Source organism: Aspergillus multicolor (genome assembly GCF_047715735.1).
Source record: "Aspergillus multicolor strain CBS 133.54 unplaced genomic scaffold BDW74scaffold_10, whole genome shotgun sequence".
Classification (NCBI taxonomy): domain Eukaryota; kingdom Fungi; phylum Ascomycota; class Eurotiomycetes; order Eurotiales; family Aspergillaceae; genus Aspergillus; species Aspergillus multicolor.
Window position 1 is genome coordinate 540,559 of NW_027395961.1, and position 17,877 is coordinate 558,435.

General features: G+C 51.5%; 7 protein-coding genes across 7 annotated transcripts; 2 read left to right on the top strand and 5 right to left on the bottom strand.

The window, feature by feature from the left end:
- Window positions 1-55: 55 nt before the first annotated feature.
- BDW74DRAFT_152220 (uncharacterized protein) lies at window positions 56-3,227 on the bottom strand. Its single transcript, XM_073724324.1, has 3 exons — window positions 2,115-3,227; window positions 706-2,059; window positions 56-652 (listed from the first exon to the last, which is right to left on the bottom strand). Exons 1-3 carry the CDS (start codon window positions 2,835-2,837, stop codon window positions 252-254), a joined length of 2,478 nt encoding a protein of 825 aa, XP_073584607.1. The 5' UTR covers window positions 2,838-3,227; the 3' UTR covers window positions 56-251.
- A 308-nt stretch (window positions 3,228-3,535) lies between these two features.
- On the bottom strand, window positions 3,536-6,411 carry BDW74DRAFT_13999 (uncharacterized protein). Its single transcript, XM_073722501.1, has 6 exons — window positions 5,750-6,411; window positions 5,153-5,679; window positions 4,989-5,100; window positions 4,569-4,936; window positions 3,943-4,519; window positions 3,536-3,889 (listed from the first exon to the last, which is right to left on the bottom strand). Exons 1-6 carry the CDS (start codon window positions 6,255-6,257, stop codon window positions 3,786-3,788), a joined length of 2,196 nt encoding a protein of 731 aa, XP_073584608.1. The 5' UTR covers window positions 6,258-6,411; the 3' UTR covers window positions 3,536-3,785.
- A 782-nt stretch (window positions 6,412-7,193) lies between these two features.
- Window positions 7,194-9,478, bottom strand: BDW74DRAFT_167542 (DNA-directed DNA polymerase IV; the record flags this gene model as incomplete). The annotated part of the gene is made up of 6 exons (XM_073726702.1): window positions 7,194-8,251; window positions 8,328-8,370; window positions 8,423-8,794; window positions 8,844-9,016; window positions 9,076-9,282; window positions 9,331-9,478. The coding sequence occupies 6 exons, from the start codon at window positions 9,476-9,478 to the stop codon at window positions 7,194-7,196; spliced, it is 2,001 nt and encodes a 666-aa protein (XP_073584609.1).
- A 319-nt stretch (window positions 9,479-9,797) lies between these two features.
- Window positions 9,798-10,943, top strand: BDW74DRAFT_177583 (mitochondrial ATPase complex subunit ATP10; the record flags this gene model as incomplete). Its single annotated transcript, XM_073728934.1, has 2 exons — window positions 9,798-10,195; window positions 10,256-10,943. 2 exons carry the CDS (start codon window positions 9,798-9,800, stop codon window positions 10,941-10,943), a joined length of 1,086 nt encoding a protein of 361 aa, XP_073584610.1.
- A 75-nt stretch (window positions 10,944-11,018) lies between these two features.
- Window positions 11,019-12,053, bottom strand: BDW74DRAFT_14036 (putative vesicle transport v-SNARE protein Gos1). The gene is made up of 3 exons (XM_073722510.1): window positions 11,842-12,053; window positions 11,653-11,766; window positions 11,019-11,597 (listed from the first exon to the last, which is right to left on the bottom strand). Exons 1-3 carry the CDS (start codon window positions 11,905-11,907, stop codon window positions 11,094-11,096), a joined length of 684 nt encoding a protein of 227 aa, XP_073584611.1. The 5' UTR covers window positions 11,908-12,053; the 3' UTR covers window positions 11,019-11,093.
- A 168-nt stretch (window positions 12,054-12,221) lies between these two features.
- Window positions 12,222-13,393, top strand: BDW74DRAFT_152225 (60S ribosomal uL29 domain-containing protein). The gene is made up of 4 exons (XM_073724325.1): window positions 12,222-12,289; window positions 12,372-12,511; window positions 12,839-13,064; window positions 13,156-13,393. Exons 1-4 carry the CDS (start codon window positions 12,287-12,289, stop codon window positions 13,159-13,161), a joined length of 375 nt encoding a protein of 124 aa, XP_073584612.1. The 5' UTR covers window positions 12,222-12,286; the 3' UTR covers window positions 13,162-13,393.
- A 368-nt stretch (window positions 13,394-13,761) lies between these two features.
- Window positions 13,762-17,300, bottom strand: BDW74DRAFT_152227 (mediator of RNA polymerase II transcription subunit 16). Its single transcript, XM_073724326.1, has 9 exons — window positions 16,898-17,300; window positions 16,495-16,840; window positions 15,737-16,447; window positions 15,473-15,692; window positions 15,306-15,425; window positions 15,143-15,253; window positions 14,823-15,092; window positions 14,645-14,776; window positions 13,762-14,591 (listed from the first exon to the last, which is right to left on the bottom strand). The coding sequence occupies exons 1-9, from the start codon at window positions 17,047-17,049 to the stop codon at window positions 13,897-13,899; spliced, it is 2,757 nt and encodes a 918-aa protein (XP_073584613.1). The 5' UTR covers window positions 17,050-17,300; the 3' UTR covers window positions 13,762-13,896.
- Between the last annotated feature and the right edge of the window lie 577 nt (window positions 17,301-17,877).

A 17,877-nucleotide genomic window follows, 5' to 3' on the forward strand; every position in this document is an offset into this window, starting at 1 on the left:
AGTATTGTTGTCTCAGTGAGGGGTATCGAGGGGTTGATTCTGTTTTTCCTTATCGGGAAGGCTTGCGGATCGCGTTGATCCACGCGCGTCGACACGTGCGGTGCTGACCCCTAACTCCTAAGTCATAGAACAGAACTCCATATAAACATGCTCCTCATAATTCTCCTGGTCAATAAATAGACTATATGCTATATATATGGGTATCACAAAAGCACCACAATTAAAATTAAATATAAGAAATATCCGTCAGATCAGGTATCAAGTTCGCCATCAAGCACGCGCCGCGCAGACTCCAACCGTCTTCTCAGCAGCCTCGCCTGCTTCTCGTCGTAATCCGCAGACAATGTGAGTTCCTGCAGGTTCATACAGACATCGCCAAGGCTCTTAAACAGCTGCTCGAGCAGTTTCGTATCGTCGTCGTTGATTCCCAGATGGCTGTTCGCCGAGTTTGGATGTGGGCTTGCGGCCGCGCGGACAGTTGAGACGAGAGACGAGGCGAGTGACGTTGGCGTTGCGGAGCCGGTGGCTGCAGAATCAGGACGTTGAGAAATAACCTCGACTGCAAGGGATTTTGATTTGCGAGGAGTGCGCTCTGCCTCGGAGTCGATGTCTGTTAGTTCCTCGTCTTCCTCAGCATAGGTATGGTTGAGTTCTGGGAATATTAGTCTTGAAGTTATAATATGCAGATGTCAACAGCAAACATACCAACGTTGAATTTCCGGTCCCAGTACAAAACGCTCTCAACGTCGTCTCTACCCTCGGTAGCGGTCGCAAAGGTCGCGATGGTGGATATCGAGTTGTTGCTGTTCGACCGGGAGTGCTTGATGGATCGCATAGAGCGGCGCTTGATGATCGGCCGGGTTGTCTCAACAGACGTTTCCGACGCGTTGCTTTGCCGGCGGAGGCGCGCTTGTGTATAATTGCCCAAAGCGCTATGCAGGATAAAGTGCTCGTAGTCGAAGGCGTCCTCGCGCTCCTCGTGAGGGGTATCATCGGTATGTGGTACCCCGGGGAAAGACTCTAGCTCCTCCTCAGCAAGGTCGTCGTCCAGAGGTTCTCGTAAAATCTCCTCTAGCGCCGCGCGGTCAATATCCTCCTCTGCATCCTCGTAAAGGCTTTCCGCGGTTGAGTGGTCGCTCTCATGGTCGGTGAGTTCGAACGCTGCCACTATGGGGCCGTCCGATGACTGCACGGGCCCAGAAGGGACAGTCTCCGGGACAAGAAGCGTGGAATCAGTATTGCTACTGGACCTCTGCCCGCTACCGCTGAAATGGCTGTTGATGGGAGAGTCCATGTATTGTTCATACTCGGCGCTCATACGCAGTGGACTACGGCGTGCAGTGTGATCGAGAGGATTGGCATACCAGTGCGTTGCAGCTGTCAAAGGGCTGGGCGTGCGCAGACTTTGCAGACTGCGTCGTCGCAGACCATCTTCCTGCGCCTTCACTTTCAGAGTTGAGATCTTGATATGAAGACCCTTCATCTGGTCCTGAAGGTCGCGCACCTGCAGCTGGGACTGGGATCGAGAAGGAGGATCGTCTACCGGGTATACTGTATTGAATTCCTCCATATTGGACGGTTTTGTCTCGTCTTCTTCCTCTTCTTTAAACACTGGCGGGGAGTTGGAAGACGCGCGTTCTTTTGTAGACGGATTCGAGCCATGTTGCTGTATAGATGAGACTGACGCGCGGTGGGTCAGGTACGCCCGAGTAGGCGCGTAATGAAAAGAGCGCTCGCCATTATGGATATTAGAGCTCGTGCTAGAGCCCATGGCGCTCATGGAGCGGGAAAAGTTCTTCATAATGGTAGGCTGGTTTGACGGCAGGTTGGTCTCGCTGTAAACTCGCGAGTGCCGGTTGTTGGACGTATCCTGGGAGTTATATGTCTGTCGCGGCCGGCTGTTGGAGGACCTGCGGTCAGCCGCGCGATGAATCGACTGGTACAAGCCGCCAACGGGCTGTCCGAGACCAGGGGATACGGATGGCACTGGCGATGACGAGGCGGAAGGAGTAGTTGAGCGCATTGTAGAGCGAGCTCGCGTTAGATTGCCCTCCATGAGCTTGAAAAGTTAGTTACCGCACCGCAAATCCAAAATGTACCAGTAAGCAACATACCGACAATCGCCTCTTAGCGTTCTCCAGAATTCGCTCTGCCTCGCTCTCCAGGATGACCGCGGACAGGTCCTCGTCCGGACCCCCCTCCTCATTGGCCACCGGCGCATTTGCGCTCGTCTGTGCACCGCTGGACGGTCCAGGTCCAGGGGCTGCGCCACGGTCATCTCTCGATCGACGACGCTCCTGCGCAGCCACGTAGTCTGCGCGCGCCTTTGTCTCATCCCACGACGACGTTTCGCTTGCGGCGCTGATCGTCGAGCCCGACGAGCTGCTGTGCGCTCTGTTTTCTGCACCCTCGGAGGCGTTGTCCGCCTCGCGGATTGAGGCCGGCGAATCCAAAACACGACTCTGCCGTGCTACTGCCATGCCCTGCGAATTCCTCATCGCCCGGTAGGGCGACCCGGTCTCTTCTTCCCCTATGTCTGACAAGCGGCGACTGGCAGCATCGTGACCTTCGTTCATCCACGTGTGTCGCGGAAAGGCCTTTTTCTGGGTCCGGGGCGCGCTAGTCCTCGCCGGGTCCAGATTGTTATACCCGTTTGTGTAGTTTGTTCGGCCCTCGTAGAAGGACTGCAAGTGGGAAAGTGAAGGCAGATTGAACGATGGAGATGGCGTGGAATTCTCGCGCTCGTTGTCATCGAAGGGGAGGATCATGTCCGGGTTTGACAGGGTCGGCGACGGAGGAATGACCGGAGGAGGATGTTGGTGATGGGTCGAAAACATGGTGGCGGATCTCTCGATTCTGGCGGGCTGAAGGGTCGGTCGTATTGGCAGCAGCACGAGGGACAGCTCCTAAACTGATGTAAACAAAGTCCGCGAACGTTCCCCCTTTTCGCTCTTCTAGGCGTCTGCCATCTGCAATATTGCTGCAACTGGCACCCGAGCAATCGGTTGGCTTTGAGAGAAATTGGAGCTTGGAGCTGCAGGGGATCAGCTGCAAGGATTGTTGGCCAGACTGAGGCCTGAAAGAGCGACTGCGTGAAACTGAGGGGACTGAGACAAATGACAAAAGAAAAGAAAGAAAAGAAATGATGAAGGAACGGCGTGTCCACGACGGGACGGAGATTAGGACAATATATAGTGATAATACAAGCCTCTATAGCACTGCGGCCAAATTATTAGCAGACGACGAGGTCAAGATGAAATCTGCATGATCCTGCGATTTTCCTCAGGGCGCTCGCGGAATACTCCTGATGCGCCCCTAAAAAAGGCAAAGGTCGCGTCCAGTTGACTGGGGCAGTTTAGTAGCTCTTTTAGTAGGGGAGCTCTTGACTGCTTCTGGCTTCGCGCTGCTGATCGTCATATCGCACGCCGTTGTTGACTGAGGGTCGCCGGCCGAGGATATCCCCAAGTCGTCTTAGTAGTCCATGCACAGACTGCGGAGTGCATTAAGCAATACGCACTCTAGGAGCCTAAATGTGTTTGAGTATATTTTATGGTTATATTAAGACGACGAGCCTCAGTTACCCCGTCTACCTACTAAGCCCCTGATAAACTGACATTGTTTTCTTTCCCGCTTTCTTTTCCATAGCCCATGCTCCGCCATTAATAAACGTACACGTTATTATTAGGTAAAAGGTGAAAGGAATTGAAAAGAGATAAGGTACAATCCGACTAGCTCCGAGCACGACGTCTGCTAAGCATGTTCATATCACCATCGTCCTCCCACACTCACCCATAGACAGTCGGCAGCAGCTTCGATCCGTAGCGGAGGTCGAAGGACCGACAATCAGCCGGGTCAAACCCTGCAGTCTGGCGCTGCTCTATATAGAGTGCTTGAAACTAGTTAGCATCATGTGAAGGGAATTAAGGACATGGTGTAACTTACGTGTGACCTTGATCATGTCAAACCAGCGGATGGCGTTTTCATCACTCCCCTCCACAGCTTTGAGGATCCCGCTGTCCGGCAGTGGGTTCGCCTTGGGTGGCAGGCTCCGCATCTTCAGCAACATGTGCAGGATATCCGAAAACCGGTCACCTTGCGCCGCGTAGGTCTGGGGCCGCTTTTCAAGGGGCCACCGCTGCGTAAAGTTCTCATCATCCCAAGACCGGAATAGCCAGCAAGTTCTCTCCACGCAGTTCAATAGAATCAAAGAAACCAGGAAGGTCTCGAACCAGCCGCTTTGCTGCCGCTGGAGAAGCCTTCTTTCCAAATCATTCATCACCGACTTGCTCAGCGCCGCTGCACGCTTCTCGGTAGCTGCGCGCAACTGGCCGCACAGCAGAGCGTACGACTCGGGATTAGTGATCTCGTCAATCGGAATACGTCCGTCATCAGTAGGTTGCGCAAAGGAGTAGGAAGCTGGTGGCAAGGACGGGTTGCTGAAAGTCTTCCAGTGCATGTCAACATCAACCAGAATATGGGTGGCAACCCACAGCTCCAATACTCGTTCTAACAACAGGTCCTGCAGATGGTTTAGCATCAATATAACGCGGTAAGCACGAGCGTTGCACCTTTTTCTGTATGGCCAGCTCTGACGCTAGCATCAATGTTGGTCTTATGATGTCGGAAGCTTCGCGCTCGTAGAACATTGATCCAGTCTTCTTGATGTACAACTCAACCTTCCCGGGAATATCTTCCATATCGCTGTCCAGCAGGTAAACCTCCTGAAGGGGTCCCTGAAACTGCGGATCGTCCCCAAGTCCTTGGAGCTGAGGGTCGAGCGTTGACGTTGAAGTCTTGTGGCCCTGTTGTCCAGCAAGAGTGACAAAAATCAAGCTCTCTTCGAAATGAGTGACCTCAATACGTCCAGCGAAGATGTCGAATTTCACCTGATTTCGAATACTGCCGACATCATGAAAAGCCAACGTTGCATGTAGATCTAACAATTGATTAGCGTTATCGGCAATTTTGGCTGAGCTAGTTTTACATACTAGCATTGAACAATTCAAACTCATCCGCGATTCGAGTGCGGATGCATGGATGTTTCCACAAACGCGCGCTTTCGACGCTAGCGCAGGTGGTACACGGGCTGTCGCCGGAGCACTAAGCTTGTAAGTAAACTCGAATCAAACGGCAGACAGAAAAAAAAACATACGGGCTTTTTGAGCATACGACAACGTATACACGCGCCTCGTTTCCGCACTTCTTGAACCTCTCGGCGTCTCGCTGCGGAGAATCGACCACGGACCTTGGGTTTAGCCGGCTTGGTTGAATTACCAAACTCGTTTACAAAACCCTTGGTTTGAGAGTTGGGGTTCATCGCGATGGGGCGAGGAAAGGAGGCGGCGCGTTGCGTGGCTGCGGTCAGCGTCGGATCATGCTCTTGAAGGCTGTCGAACAGCAGCTGTTCTTGAGTTGAGAGCTGTTGGTTCCATGCAGAACTCATCTTAGACAAACCGTCAGAAAGTCCAGAGCTAGGATCATGATCCAACGGGAGGCCGTGAGGTACCATTTCACTAGCAGATGCGGCGATCATAGACAGCTGCGACTGCCGAGAAGCGGCGGTTGGGTCGGGAGTCATAGATGTCTCAGGCAGGGGCGGCGATGCTGACGAAGGATCAAGTGAACCGGTAGGAGGAAGTGCAGGAATAATCGTTGCGTCTGTAGGTGTGTTGGGAGAGACTGCGAATAGGAGATTTCCTCCATTAGCGCGCGCTGCAAACTGAAAACACAAACTAGAACCGACTCTTACCCGGAATCTTCACGTCCTCGTCCATCTGGTCAGACTGAGCAGGGTGGCCCTGAAAACCCTCTGCCTCAAGCGCAGGGTCAACGACCACTGTCTTTCCACCAACAGTGACGGACTGGGGAAAAGCAGGAGCCCCCCGCTTCGACTGGTCGGAAGCACCCACCTGTCGCGACGCTTCGGCCAGCACATTCAAGCCGTCGAAGTTCTGGCGCGTTGTGAAGGACACCTCACCAGGCTTCCCCTTGATCTGTCCTGCAGCATTTGGGTCCTTGTTTTGATCGCCGTCGGCGAGGTCTGGAAGCTCGTGAAGTCGCAACAAGACGCGTTGTCGATCCCGCAACGGAATTGCGGTGCATTTCTTTACGAGGTGATTGGTGAGACTGTCGATGCGACCTTTGGGAAACTTTTCGCCGCATGCCTTGCACGTATGTTGGTAGCGATTGCTGGCATCTTCAAGCTTTTGGCCTCGAATGAAGAACTCGAGGATGAGCTGGTTTGGTTTGCGACCCATGTTGATATCGTGTGGCAGAATTAGTGAAGGCGGAGGAATTGACTCGAGACCAACTCGCGGCCTCAAATCTTAGATACTGAAACTCAAACAGATCGTATATCGTTGCTACACTCGATCGACCCTCAAAACTAGCCTCAGCAGGTTGCGAAAGGTGGAATAGCAGCGACGCACACAAGGAGGAGGAGAAGGAGGATGGCAAAAAAGTGTGGGTGGAGCGGTAGTGTGGGAAGTCAGCGGCCACCACCAAAAAGGTGAACCCTTTGAAAGGGAGCAATTCAGTATAATGGACCACGCCGATGGCTAGAATTTATGGCAATAATGGCCAGAAGACAACAAAAGCCGGTGAAGTTGAAGAGGGGGATGGAGAAAGAGGAGCACTGGATGGCAGGCAGAATCGGTGATGGTGGGCAGAATACGACCAATTTTCGACCTCTAATGACTAAATCTCGCAGGGGCGGTCTGTGTGACCTTCACCGCAGCATGGCGGTGATGAGATCGGTCAGAGAAGGAGGAAATGTCCAGTGTGATGGAGAGAAGAGAGATGAAGGTCAAAGTTTGAGGAACTCCCGAGAGGAAGGAATGTGCCTTCCTTGGAATGGATATTGACAGAGTTTCTGTACCACACACGCAAAAATACATAGACAGACTACACAGCAGATTGCTCCTTCCTCCAGATTCCCACTCTGTGACCGCTCCTTCTTGCTGGAATAAATCACCCTTTATGGTTTCATACAGCAAAGATCTCTTTGAGTGCAAAAACAAATATTACTAACTTATTTATTGCATTAGACCACATAAGAAAACTCTCGTAAACTTACGATCTTGAAATCATCATTTCAGTGATACTAACGCTGCCAGACCACCACTAGCACCACCATACTTTAGAAATGGCACCTGCGATAAAAACAACAGCGGGAAGCGGGGCGGACTGGGCACTTAACAGATGCGATGCTCAGGGGGACGCCAGGGAACCCCCAGGAGCTCGAATATGCGCTCCTCGCTCCGGCTTTCGATCAAACGACCGGTATTTAACTTGACACGCTGAGGGCTACGCACCACGTCCGCATAGAGTCCTCGTTGATTAAGTCGCATATTCTTTTTGCTCGCGAGTAGTCTTATGCTGCGATTGAAAATGTCATTTCCGGTGAAATAGATCAACGCGGCTCCCAGCTCGGCCCCAGGCACAAATAGGAAGTCAATACGTCTCCAGAATCGTCCCCCTCTGAGCTTCGATGCACCGTGCCACTTTGAGCCGTCATCTCGAGATGTGGTAGCCAGCCCGGCCTGGAGAAACCCCTCTTCAAACAGTTTCGGCACAACAATATCCAGCATCAATGTTCGAATCTCATCAATTGTCGCATCCGGCCTGGTGATGAGCAAATCAATGTCGCCAGAATCGGCCGCCCCGCGCCTGTATGAACCCCCAATGATAACTTCCATCCCAGGGCTTTCTTTTTGCACCATTCGCCGCACATAGTCTCCGTGTGCTTGTATTTCGCTTCTTGGTATCCGCTGCGAGAAGTCATAATAGCGTTCCAAGCCGATGCGCTGTGATTGGGTGAGGGTTGCCCTTGTACGCAAATCCTCCAACGACTTGTAACCCTGAGCTATCCATTTCGAGGCAACGGTCAGTCCCGCGCCATAGACACCCAAAAATATCTGCAGTAGACGATCCTCTGCAGTATTACTGGTGCTTTCCAGGCGGCGAAGCCGATTGGTGAAGACTATCTCTTCAATCTTGTCTGCTAGACGCTCGCCAATTCCAGGAATCTGGATGGCCTCTGTACGGCTTGTCACCTTCTTTTGCTGACTGCGTAGAGCACTGATGGCTTTCCGATAGGCCAGAACCCGCCACTGATCCGCAGTCCGAGTGTAGTATTCCAGCATCTGTTGTAGTACCTCGATTGTTCTTGCATTTGGGTTCTGCGTTATGGATTTCGAGGTCAAGTCATGCTTCTGCATGCAAAGAAACAATTTCTGCCAGGAACCCTTTGCTTCATTTTTTATCACGAGACAGCTTTCTTCTCTTAAACTTCGCTGGTGGATGTTGAAAGTCGCCAGTCTCATCACCAGAGGCCTCGGCCGGAGTGTCATCATCGGAGGGGTCCAAAGGCTATTTCCGATGTCAGAACATAGCAGAGGAAGGTGGTTGCAGAGGGTCTTACCAGATGTTCAGTAGCTTTAGCCTCCTCAATCAATTCATCTAGGACGTCACGTTCACGTTCAGTGAAGCTGTCGGGAACTATCTCCTTGTAGGCCACGTCCGGAAGATCGAGTACAGGTGCCGGTTCTGGTGTGGGTTCTTCTGGTTCAAGTAGTTGTGATGATCTCTGAGTCTGAGGCAACAGTTTCCCTTCTGGCTTCAGAGGCAGAGAGCCGTTAGTAACAACTAGGGGTTGTTCCGGCATATTGCTTGGAACGCGAGGTTCGCATGAAGGAGCACCTTTCACTTGGAATCGAAACTGTGTAACCTTCAAGATACTTCGCCACTTGATGCAGTCTGCAGGATAACTTTCATCAACTACAGCAATTTCAGGCTAGAAAGGTTAGTGATGAAATGGGATTAGTAGGATGTCCTCCACGAACCGGAACTGTGTCCATCTTTAAGTGCTTCAGGATCTCCTCATATTGCAGCCCTTTATCGACGATGATATGCGTAATATCTTCTCTCCAAGCCTTGGCCCACAGAGCTCCATATTCCTGGGCTCTCTGGATACGCAGCCGGCGTAAGGGAGAAACATCGTTGTTCGGGAAGAAGACTATATCAGAGAGGCAGGTTAGTCAAAGCGCTCGTATAATCCATAACTAGGATACGCACAGAAGACAAGGCCTCGGAGGATCTGCTGCTGCTCAGGGATTATCTTCGCGGCTAGGACTCCTCGCTTGTGCTTTCCAGAGACATCCTTTGCTGGACGTTTGGATGATCCCATGTCGCTCTGCACGTTCACCTCGGTGCTCGCTACCTCTGCAACGGATATGATCGAAGAGGCAGGGGACAAGTCCTCGGCAGAGACAGGAACATGTTCTGAAGAAGATGATATGGTCACGATGGAATGTGGCTTATATGAAGTACTTCCGGGTGAGAAGGAGCCGGAGGACGAGTGAATCCCACCATTCCGCCTTGTAGTTGCTATGAGACGGTCAAATTCACTTTCGCTTTCATCGCTAGGGCAGTCCAGCTGCTCTAAGCGCTGGAAAAATGCCTCTTTAGCCGTTGTCATCGGTGGCACCTTTGATTTGGTGAATAGCCAGGCATCTATATGGGGATGCTTGAGCCATAGGTAAATGTAATTCCACCAGTTGCCTGGCGAAGGCGACCACGACGGGAGTTCTCGGAGAATATAATCTGTGTTTTCACAAACTCACTCTAAACTCAGGTCTTGCGTCCGAGTCAAGACACGGTCTAGGTTGTAGGCAGCCACCACCCAGGACGCGTTGTGCCGCGGAACTGTCGCCAAGTCACGTGTAGCAATTAATTCCACCCATCGGAACCAAAAGATTAGAGCCGGAGCTGGCCAGCCAACGCATTACACAGCAGCAATGTGGAAGCCGCCGGTGCCTATTTCGTCCCTGCTGGAGCCATCGCTCCTACAGAGCAGTCGCTGCCTGAGCTGTCAGCTGCGCGGCGCCTCTACATTCCGATCCAGACACTCACTCCGTCCTTATACAACGAAAAACGAGAACGGCGAGAAACCGCCGGCCTCTACCGACACCCCGACAAGTAGAAAGGCCCAATTCCAGCAAAATTCTGCTCCGCAATCTGCTACTATCAAGGCGCGCAATCCGAAAAATGATCCAGTTCCACAGCTAGACCGGCCCATCGGTTCGGCGATTCCGCCCCAGGAAGGTCAGAACACCGGAATTGACAAGCGGACATGGGGGCAGCGCCGAGATGATTTTGTGAATTATGAAAAGCATCTTGCTAGGCGTGAGCAGCTGTACGTACTTGGCCTTATGCTCTACAATCTGGTTGCTTACAGTATACTCTTTACTTGTAGAACGAAACAAGCCGCAAGACCCTACTACCGAGATTGGACGAACATGCAATACAGCGGGGGTAAGAGCTTCATTTCGAATCCGCGGTTATTCAAGCGCGACAAGGCGCTCTATTTCCCCAACATGTACGGAGCGACACTGGCCTCGCCGAGAGAACCGCAAAACACTACCTCTATTCTCCGCGGCAAGGTCACAGTCGTGAACATCTTTTCTAGCGTCTGGGCAGAAAGTCAGGTCGCCACGTTCACCGGTCCGCAGTTCAATCCCGGCCTATACGAAGCGTTCAAGGAGGGTAGTGACCTTGTGCAGAAGGTCGATATCAATGTCGAAGACAACATGCTTAAGGCAGGGTTAATTCACATGTTTATGTGGCGGATGCGGCAGAAGCTACCCAAGGAACAACATCCGAGGTGGTTCCTAGTGCGCAAGGGTCTTGACGGGGGCCTCAAGGATGCGATCGGCATGTTGAACAGCAAGGTCGGATATGTGTATTTGCTGGATGAGAACTGCCGTATTCGATGGGCAGGTAGTGGACCTGCTGAGCCCGCCGAACTGGAGGGCCTGAACAATGGCGTCCGTAAGCTGATCCAGGAGCGCAGAATCACAATGGGATCCAATCTACCTACGCGGCATTCGCAGGTGTTAGGAGTTGAACCGAAGAAAGCCAGGATTGTCGAGCATAGCCGTTAATCATTGTATGTACATATTAGTGTGAGCGTGTAAGATATATAGATCGCCCGAATGCCATGAACTCCGAGCCCATATTAACTTTCCGAAGGAAACTGATAGATGTAAACGCCATCCAGACAACGGCTGCGGGGAAACAGAAGAGACATCTTATCATCGGAAGAATAGCAGCATCAGAAAACAGAGACCAATAAAGGCTCCTAGTATAAGCGCATCTCTCCTCCTCTTGTTCCCAATCTTGCCGATCAAAGCATTCACCCCAGGCACCTGGCTCGCGGCGCCCACAATACGGCGATTTATGCTGGAGATCGTCTCGCGCTGTATCCCAAAATTCTCATTTATCGCATATGCCTGGCTCAAGACCCCGTCTATTACTCCATGGCTCTCGTCAATGCGACGCCGCTCCTCCAGCATGTACTCTGCTTCGGCGGCGGCGGGGTTCGAAGAGCGGTAGGCGTTGATGTCGGAGCGGACGTTTGAAAGAAGGTTTGCACGGTCTCGCGACTCGGCGATCGCGGATGTGAGGCGGGATAATTCGCGTTTGTGTTCTGTGAGGACTTCGCGGTGGCGGGCTAGGTTGTTTTGTTTGAGGGCTGAGGAGGTGAGGATTGCTTCGGAGTCGAGGAGGCGGGCGAGTTGAGCGATTAGGGATTCGCGCTAGAGACAATCGACGTTAGCTTCCAGACACAATCATCGATTGAAGGCTGTGCACCTTCTCTAAGAGGTCTTTGATCTGGTTTTCATTGCGGGATTCTTCTTCTGAGGGCTGCGAAGGCAGCTTCGTCATCGAGGCATATTGGGAGTAGGTGTGAAAGGCGTTTTCGGTCTGTCATTTTTAGAGCCGTCAATACTCGCTACAGAGCCACCCAAGAGCGCCAGTCCCTGGGGAGGTTCGCCGTACCTGAGTCTCAAGAGATCTGGCCTGCTGCCGCAGCTGTGTCCACCCGGTACCGGTTGAGGTCGCCATGTATAGAAGGATGGAAATGTCTTGTAGGTATAAGTCAAGTATAGACAAGGCTTGAGAAGCAACTGTAAGCTTGCCAGATATCCGTCCAGCGGAACGCAGCACTTGCAATCAATCAATTAGTCTGTTACCTGCCAGCACTTACGTACAGAGCACGGGCTGGGCTGTATCTCTCCGATCCGGACCGCGTAGGCCAGGGCGGCGTCATCCACCGCACTAGCCTCCGCACTAGCCACAGTCACGTGAAACAGCGCCCGCTTAGCCGCCGCACCGCGCCAAGGAGCAAAAAAAAGCCCTAGTCCCACAGAAATCCTCCAAATCGACCCGGTCCATCTTCAATCCTCACGTCGACAATCAACCATTCGACAAGATACCGCCCACCATGGTATGTACAGCTACTGGGACACTGTCGAAAATTTGACGATGCGAGCGTCAGAATGGCATGCTGATTTTAACTCCTGATATAGTCTTCCAAGGTCAAGGCTGGACAACTCTGGGGAAAGAGCAAGGATGATCTCACAAAGCAGCTGGATGAGCTGAAGACCGAGCTGGCTCAGCTTCGTGTCCAGAAGATCACCGGCGGTGCCTCGTCGAAGAGCCTGCGGATGTGCGTTTGATTCCCTACCTACAATCACAAATACACCAGAACCAGGAGCCGGATGGGAAAGTGGAAATTGGGATCGGAAAGAATGTGCGTACGGTCGGATCGCATCGGTATACCAACTCGACTACAAAAGACGAAACGAAGACTCGACAAACGAAACATCGATCACAAGAGGAGGAAAATGGGAAATTGGAAAATCTCGACAACTCCGAACGGCCGACTGCGCGCATTCGATTCGATCACAATTACCCATCCATCCACTGCTTTCTCAACACAATCACACGATAGCCAAATGCAGGAGAAGGAATACTGATTTTTCTCGCTCAACAGCCACGACGTCCGCAAGTCGATTGCCCGCGTCCTGACCGTCATCAACGCCAACCAGCGCTCTCAGCTCCGCCTCTTCTACAAGAACAAGAAGTACATTCCTCTTGACCTCCGCCCCCGCCTCACCCGCGCTCTCCGTCGCCGCCTCACCAAGCACGAGGCTACCCTCAAGACCGAGCGCCAGCGCAAGAAGGAGATGCACTTCCCCCAGCGGAAGTACGCCATCAAGGTACGCACATGAACACCACGGCTCGCTTGCCGCCCAACTGTCGCATCACAAATACAAAATATATGGAATGAAGGACTAACAACTACCACAGGCGTAAATCCCTCAAGGAAAGACGGGATCGAGTCTGGATCTTGATGATGGAGTTCTGGGACGTCGTTTTGACCTGGCCTACCTGTGTCACAGCAGGAGGTTTACATAAAAGACATGGATAATGTATCTTAGAAGATAAGATGCAGGTCGATCTTGAATGAATCCTTTGCTTGCAATGACAATCAATACCCCTGGCCAGCCAAACGTTTTTTTTTTTTTTTCTCACTTCTAGGTGTCCCGCCCGCTCTGCTCTGCTTGCCTGTCCCATCTTGTGGTCCCTTCCCTCCGGGATTACTTTGCCAAACCAAACTAGCACGGATGTCAAATTGCAATCCAGCCTTTCTATGACTGTGGTTGTGCCGAAGAAGTGCTGATATCGAATGGATTTTCCGACCAGTGAGTACTAGATTTATGTCCTGCGGCTGGCAACGGCTGAGATGGCATACGTCCATTGAAGATCTGGAACATACCGTATCAATCAAACTAGCTTTATATACTACCTAGCTTTATTTAATTTATTGCTGCCGAGTGCATTTTTTGTTTCATCTTTTCAGATCACGTATCTTGACTCATGTACAGTCGTAATCTTCAGTCTGAATAAAACGCTATCTCCCCTCACCCTTTCCAATATATTCAGTCTAACTGTACCTCGCTCTAACTCCCTAACTCATCATCCGGTGAAAATCTACAAACACCTTACCAACAAACAGTCATTTGAACCAAAATATATACCAAATTGAATCTAAACCCCTTCTAGATTCCACATTCCCCCACAAATACAAGATCGCAAATGCCCCAGCTTCAACGTCATCTTAAACGACAACACCGAGCGCGGCGGGTACACAGACTCGGAAACCTCACAGCATCTCACACACCGTCTACTCCCCTGACTCCCGCCAATGCCCCCATTCCTAACCGCCTCACCACCACCAGCAGGTCTCGCCAAGATAGGCGTCTTCTTAATGATATCCACATCCCTGGACCGCCGATATGCTTCTGTGCGACTATCTGAGCCAAAGCCAAGCCAGCTGTAATCGCCCATGTAGATTGCCATGCGGTCCATCTCACCTTTCATGGCGGGGACGGTCTGGCGGAGGATCGTGTTGACGGCCGTAACGAGGACGGGCGGGATGCGACTTGAGACAAGGAGTTCCTTCTCGGGGCCGGGCCGCTCGTTGTCGCCGAATCCGGCGTTCGTGTAGGCGTGTTTGACTGCGGAGTCGATGCCCGCTAGGAGTTTCTCGTAGACGTCTGTGCGGACGGGGGAAGAGTCGAGAGCTTGACAGATCTCTGTGTAGTAGACGCGCGAGTCGCCGGTTAGAGGGGCGTTTGCGTAGCCGGCGTGAATGCCGCGCAGGCCGCGGCAGATCAAGCGCAGAAGGGCGCGGGACATGCTGGAGAGGACCATCATGAGTGGGAGGGAGGCGGTGGATTTGACTGGCTTTCTATTAGTGTCATGTATTTGGTGCAGAGGGTATGGGGTTGCGGACGTTTCTGATTAAAGGCTTCTTGGTCGGATGAGACGCTCTCAAAGTCATCTGCGAGGTCGAATAGCTCGTTTAGAATGTATAAAGAGAAGTCAAGGGCCCATTTGGTGTTTCCAAGGACCATGCGGAGGACGTCTAAAGAAATCAGTAACTGTTAGTTGATGTTCGGTGGAGGAATTACCTGGGTCGTGTGGCTCCGGTATTTGAGATGCTTTGTTGTATTGGAAAAAGGATGGATATATCATAGCGGCCTGGCGGAGCTGGATAATAGCCCATGGGACATTAGAGACAATCTTGCGCGCTTTGTAACTGCTCTTAAAACCTAAAGCGGCCTGTATGCTAAGAGCGCGAGGGATATATGGGTGATTAAGCAATTTGTCCTGCTCGGTCGTAAAGTTGCAGTTGATAGATAGTGCGCGGTAAACCTCGTTGAGGAAGGCAGTTTGAGCATCTGACAACGTTGATTAGCACGGAGTTAATAACTTGCCAAATGAGACCGACCTGGAGATAGTTGACGTATTAATATTAATAAGATATCGTCTGTATTGACTTCACCTCCGCACCCCCGGCAGAAGGCTAATGTAAGTGCAGCAATGGCTGCGGAGAATTTATCTGCAAATCCAATTAGGAACTCTCCTCATTAAAACTAAACATTACCACATACTCTCATCATATTGATCATTCTCAGCCCCGTACATGTGCTCCATGATTCTAAGGTGCGTATTTCCGTCAGTGTCTAGGCTAACGGTGAGGCAGGCACTGGGGGAAAAGCTCATATGCAATGCTGTCCGATGTCAGGATGATGTGATACAGTCTGATCAGAGAACAAACCTGACGGTTCAAGCGGGTAGTGAAACCCTGCCTGAGCAAGGCTAGTGACGGTGTTTGTATCGTCGACGACATCAAATGCAGCCATGGTCTTCGGGTCATAGAATGAAATTGAACTATCGTCAAACGATACGGCCAAGACGTTACCATATTCCGTCTGGTCGACTGAAACGACATGCCGATCTGAGGTAATATCGTCGAGGCGCCGCAGTACAGTTTTTGCCTAAGCTCGTCAGCTAATGCTATCACGGTATCGCGCATTCATACCTTGATTTGCCCATTTCCCTTCTTGGAGGCCACGTCATCGAATTTCAGGTGAAGAGTCGGATGGCCGGTCTCATACTGCCATCGAACGATAACGCTAGCTGGTACTTGTGGCTGCTGATGAGGAATGATGGCGTGGGGAGGTGTTGTAAAAGCAGCGACAATCCAAGGATTAGGCGTAGATCCCGCCGAGTTGTCGGACGCAGGAACTATGATTTGCAAAGATGTGAGGCAGTAAAGAGAGCTGGTGGAGGGAGTTTGATCGTCAATAGTTCCGCCTGTGCCATGATTGCTTGGGATATTGTAAGGTACTTCGACTTTCAGGTGAACAAGACGGAAGCTTGGAACAGGAAACTGTTGGGCACCTTGCTTCTGCTGCGCGGGATCCCACTGGGGAGGGTTCCACTGAATGCTCACTCGGTAAAGAGAAATCTTCTGACAAGCTGAGTGAGTAGCGATCAGAATTCCTGTTTGTGTTGTCACTAGTGCTGCATGGGTAAGAAGCCTATCAGAATAGCTTGTGTTCTTCAATTCCGCTGTGATCTCCGCCCATCGGTTGTCTGGGTTCTGATAGAGGAGCTTCATAATTCCAGACCTTGTGACACAGAGCAAAGCTCCTTTATGAGCAGGATGATACGTGCCAATTGGACGCCTTCTAAATGGCGAGTATGCCCAACGGCCTTGCACCTTGGCAGCCTGGTAGAAAGAATGCACCTGAACTGGTTTAGCAACAAGCCGTCGGCAAAGTTATAGATGCTCACCGAGCGGTATTGGCTCAACCACATCATACCCACTATTTGGGATGCATCATCATCAGCATCAAAGGCCGCTTGGCGCGATCCGTTCACGCTGTTTAGAGCAATTGGAATGGAGTAGACAGATACTCGACCGGACGAATCAGCCACAGCGAGTTCTGAACCAGATTCATTCCAGCATAAATGGACCAGGACATGACCAGCATGAGCCTCTGTGACCTGGGTCAGGGGCGTCTCATCGCCCAGCACCCACTTGCCATCTGACGGTTGGCATTGAAGATTGCGGACGCTGACTCTGGTGGAATCTTGCGAAATGGCTGCTATGCAGCCGAGTCGTGACCATGCGATTTTCCTGGTATGGTCAGTTAGCAGCCAATAGCCAATCAGATCAGAACAGTCATAAGCGTACTGGCAGCATCCGGTCAATCTCATCTCATCCAGACGTTGAGCTAAGCCTTTTGTCGAGACAGTTGAATTACCCGTAGGCAAGCCCAGCTCGAGCGAAGTCGATTCACCGAACAGGTCGTCCACATTGATTCCGTCCTCCATAATCAAGGGCATAGTGTTGTATGCTCAGGCAACCGGTAAGTGCAGCGGTTATGTACAATCTATGGATAGGTGAGTCTATAGCAGCACCCAAGTATCATAGTGGGTGCGATCCACAAAGCGGGATGGATCACGGATGGGGGAGGAGGAAGTCAGCGTGGGGGTTGGGGATATGAGGCATCGAAGCCGAACAATAGTGAGTTCAATTAGCTCCAGGGACAGCAGTCAACAATCCAACGATACAAGCCTGTCTTTGCAGATCAAGGCCTCTCATTCTGGACTTCATAAAGAGAGCGACTGAGGCTAGCACCATGTGGAGCCGCAGACCCGCTGCTGATTAAGCATCACGTGAGTCTATATCTACGGTAACCGGGTCAACCACGAGATGTGTTTTCAATTGGTTCGCCGGCTGATAATACAGGAGAAATCTGCTGTGAACAATGCCTTATATCCGTAAGCAATTGATGAAAGCAGCATCTCTCACTTCAAGAAGAAGCAATCCTAGATACCAGAGAGTAGAACCTGTCTCAGTGTTGATGCGCAACAAAGAGGTTAGCGTGGCCGCGACCCCGGCCGTCAGAAGCTAAACCCCTTTAGGGTTTGAGCTGCAGGTCCATCGCTGGCAGACGGATCAGGCCAATCACAGCACGGGAACTTTGCGACCGAAAACAACTCCAGTTCAGAGAGTCAAGTGAGGTCAAGCATCAGTTCATTCGCAAAAGTCGCGGTTCAGATATCGCTGGTCCTGCTGGTTACGTCAGGAGTATATATATAACACAATGCAAAGTATGATATAAGGCCAGCATTGTCTATCTGGCATTCCTCTATACTCCTCCGCTTCCT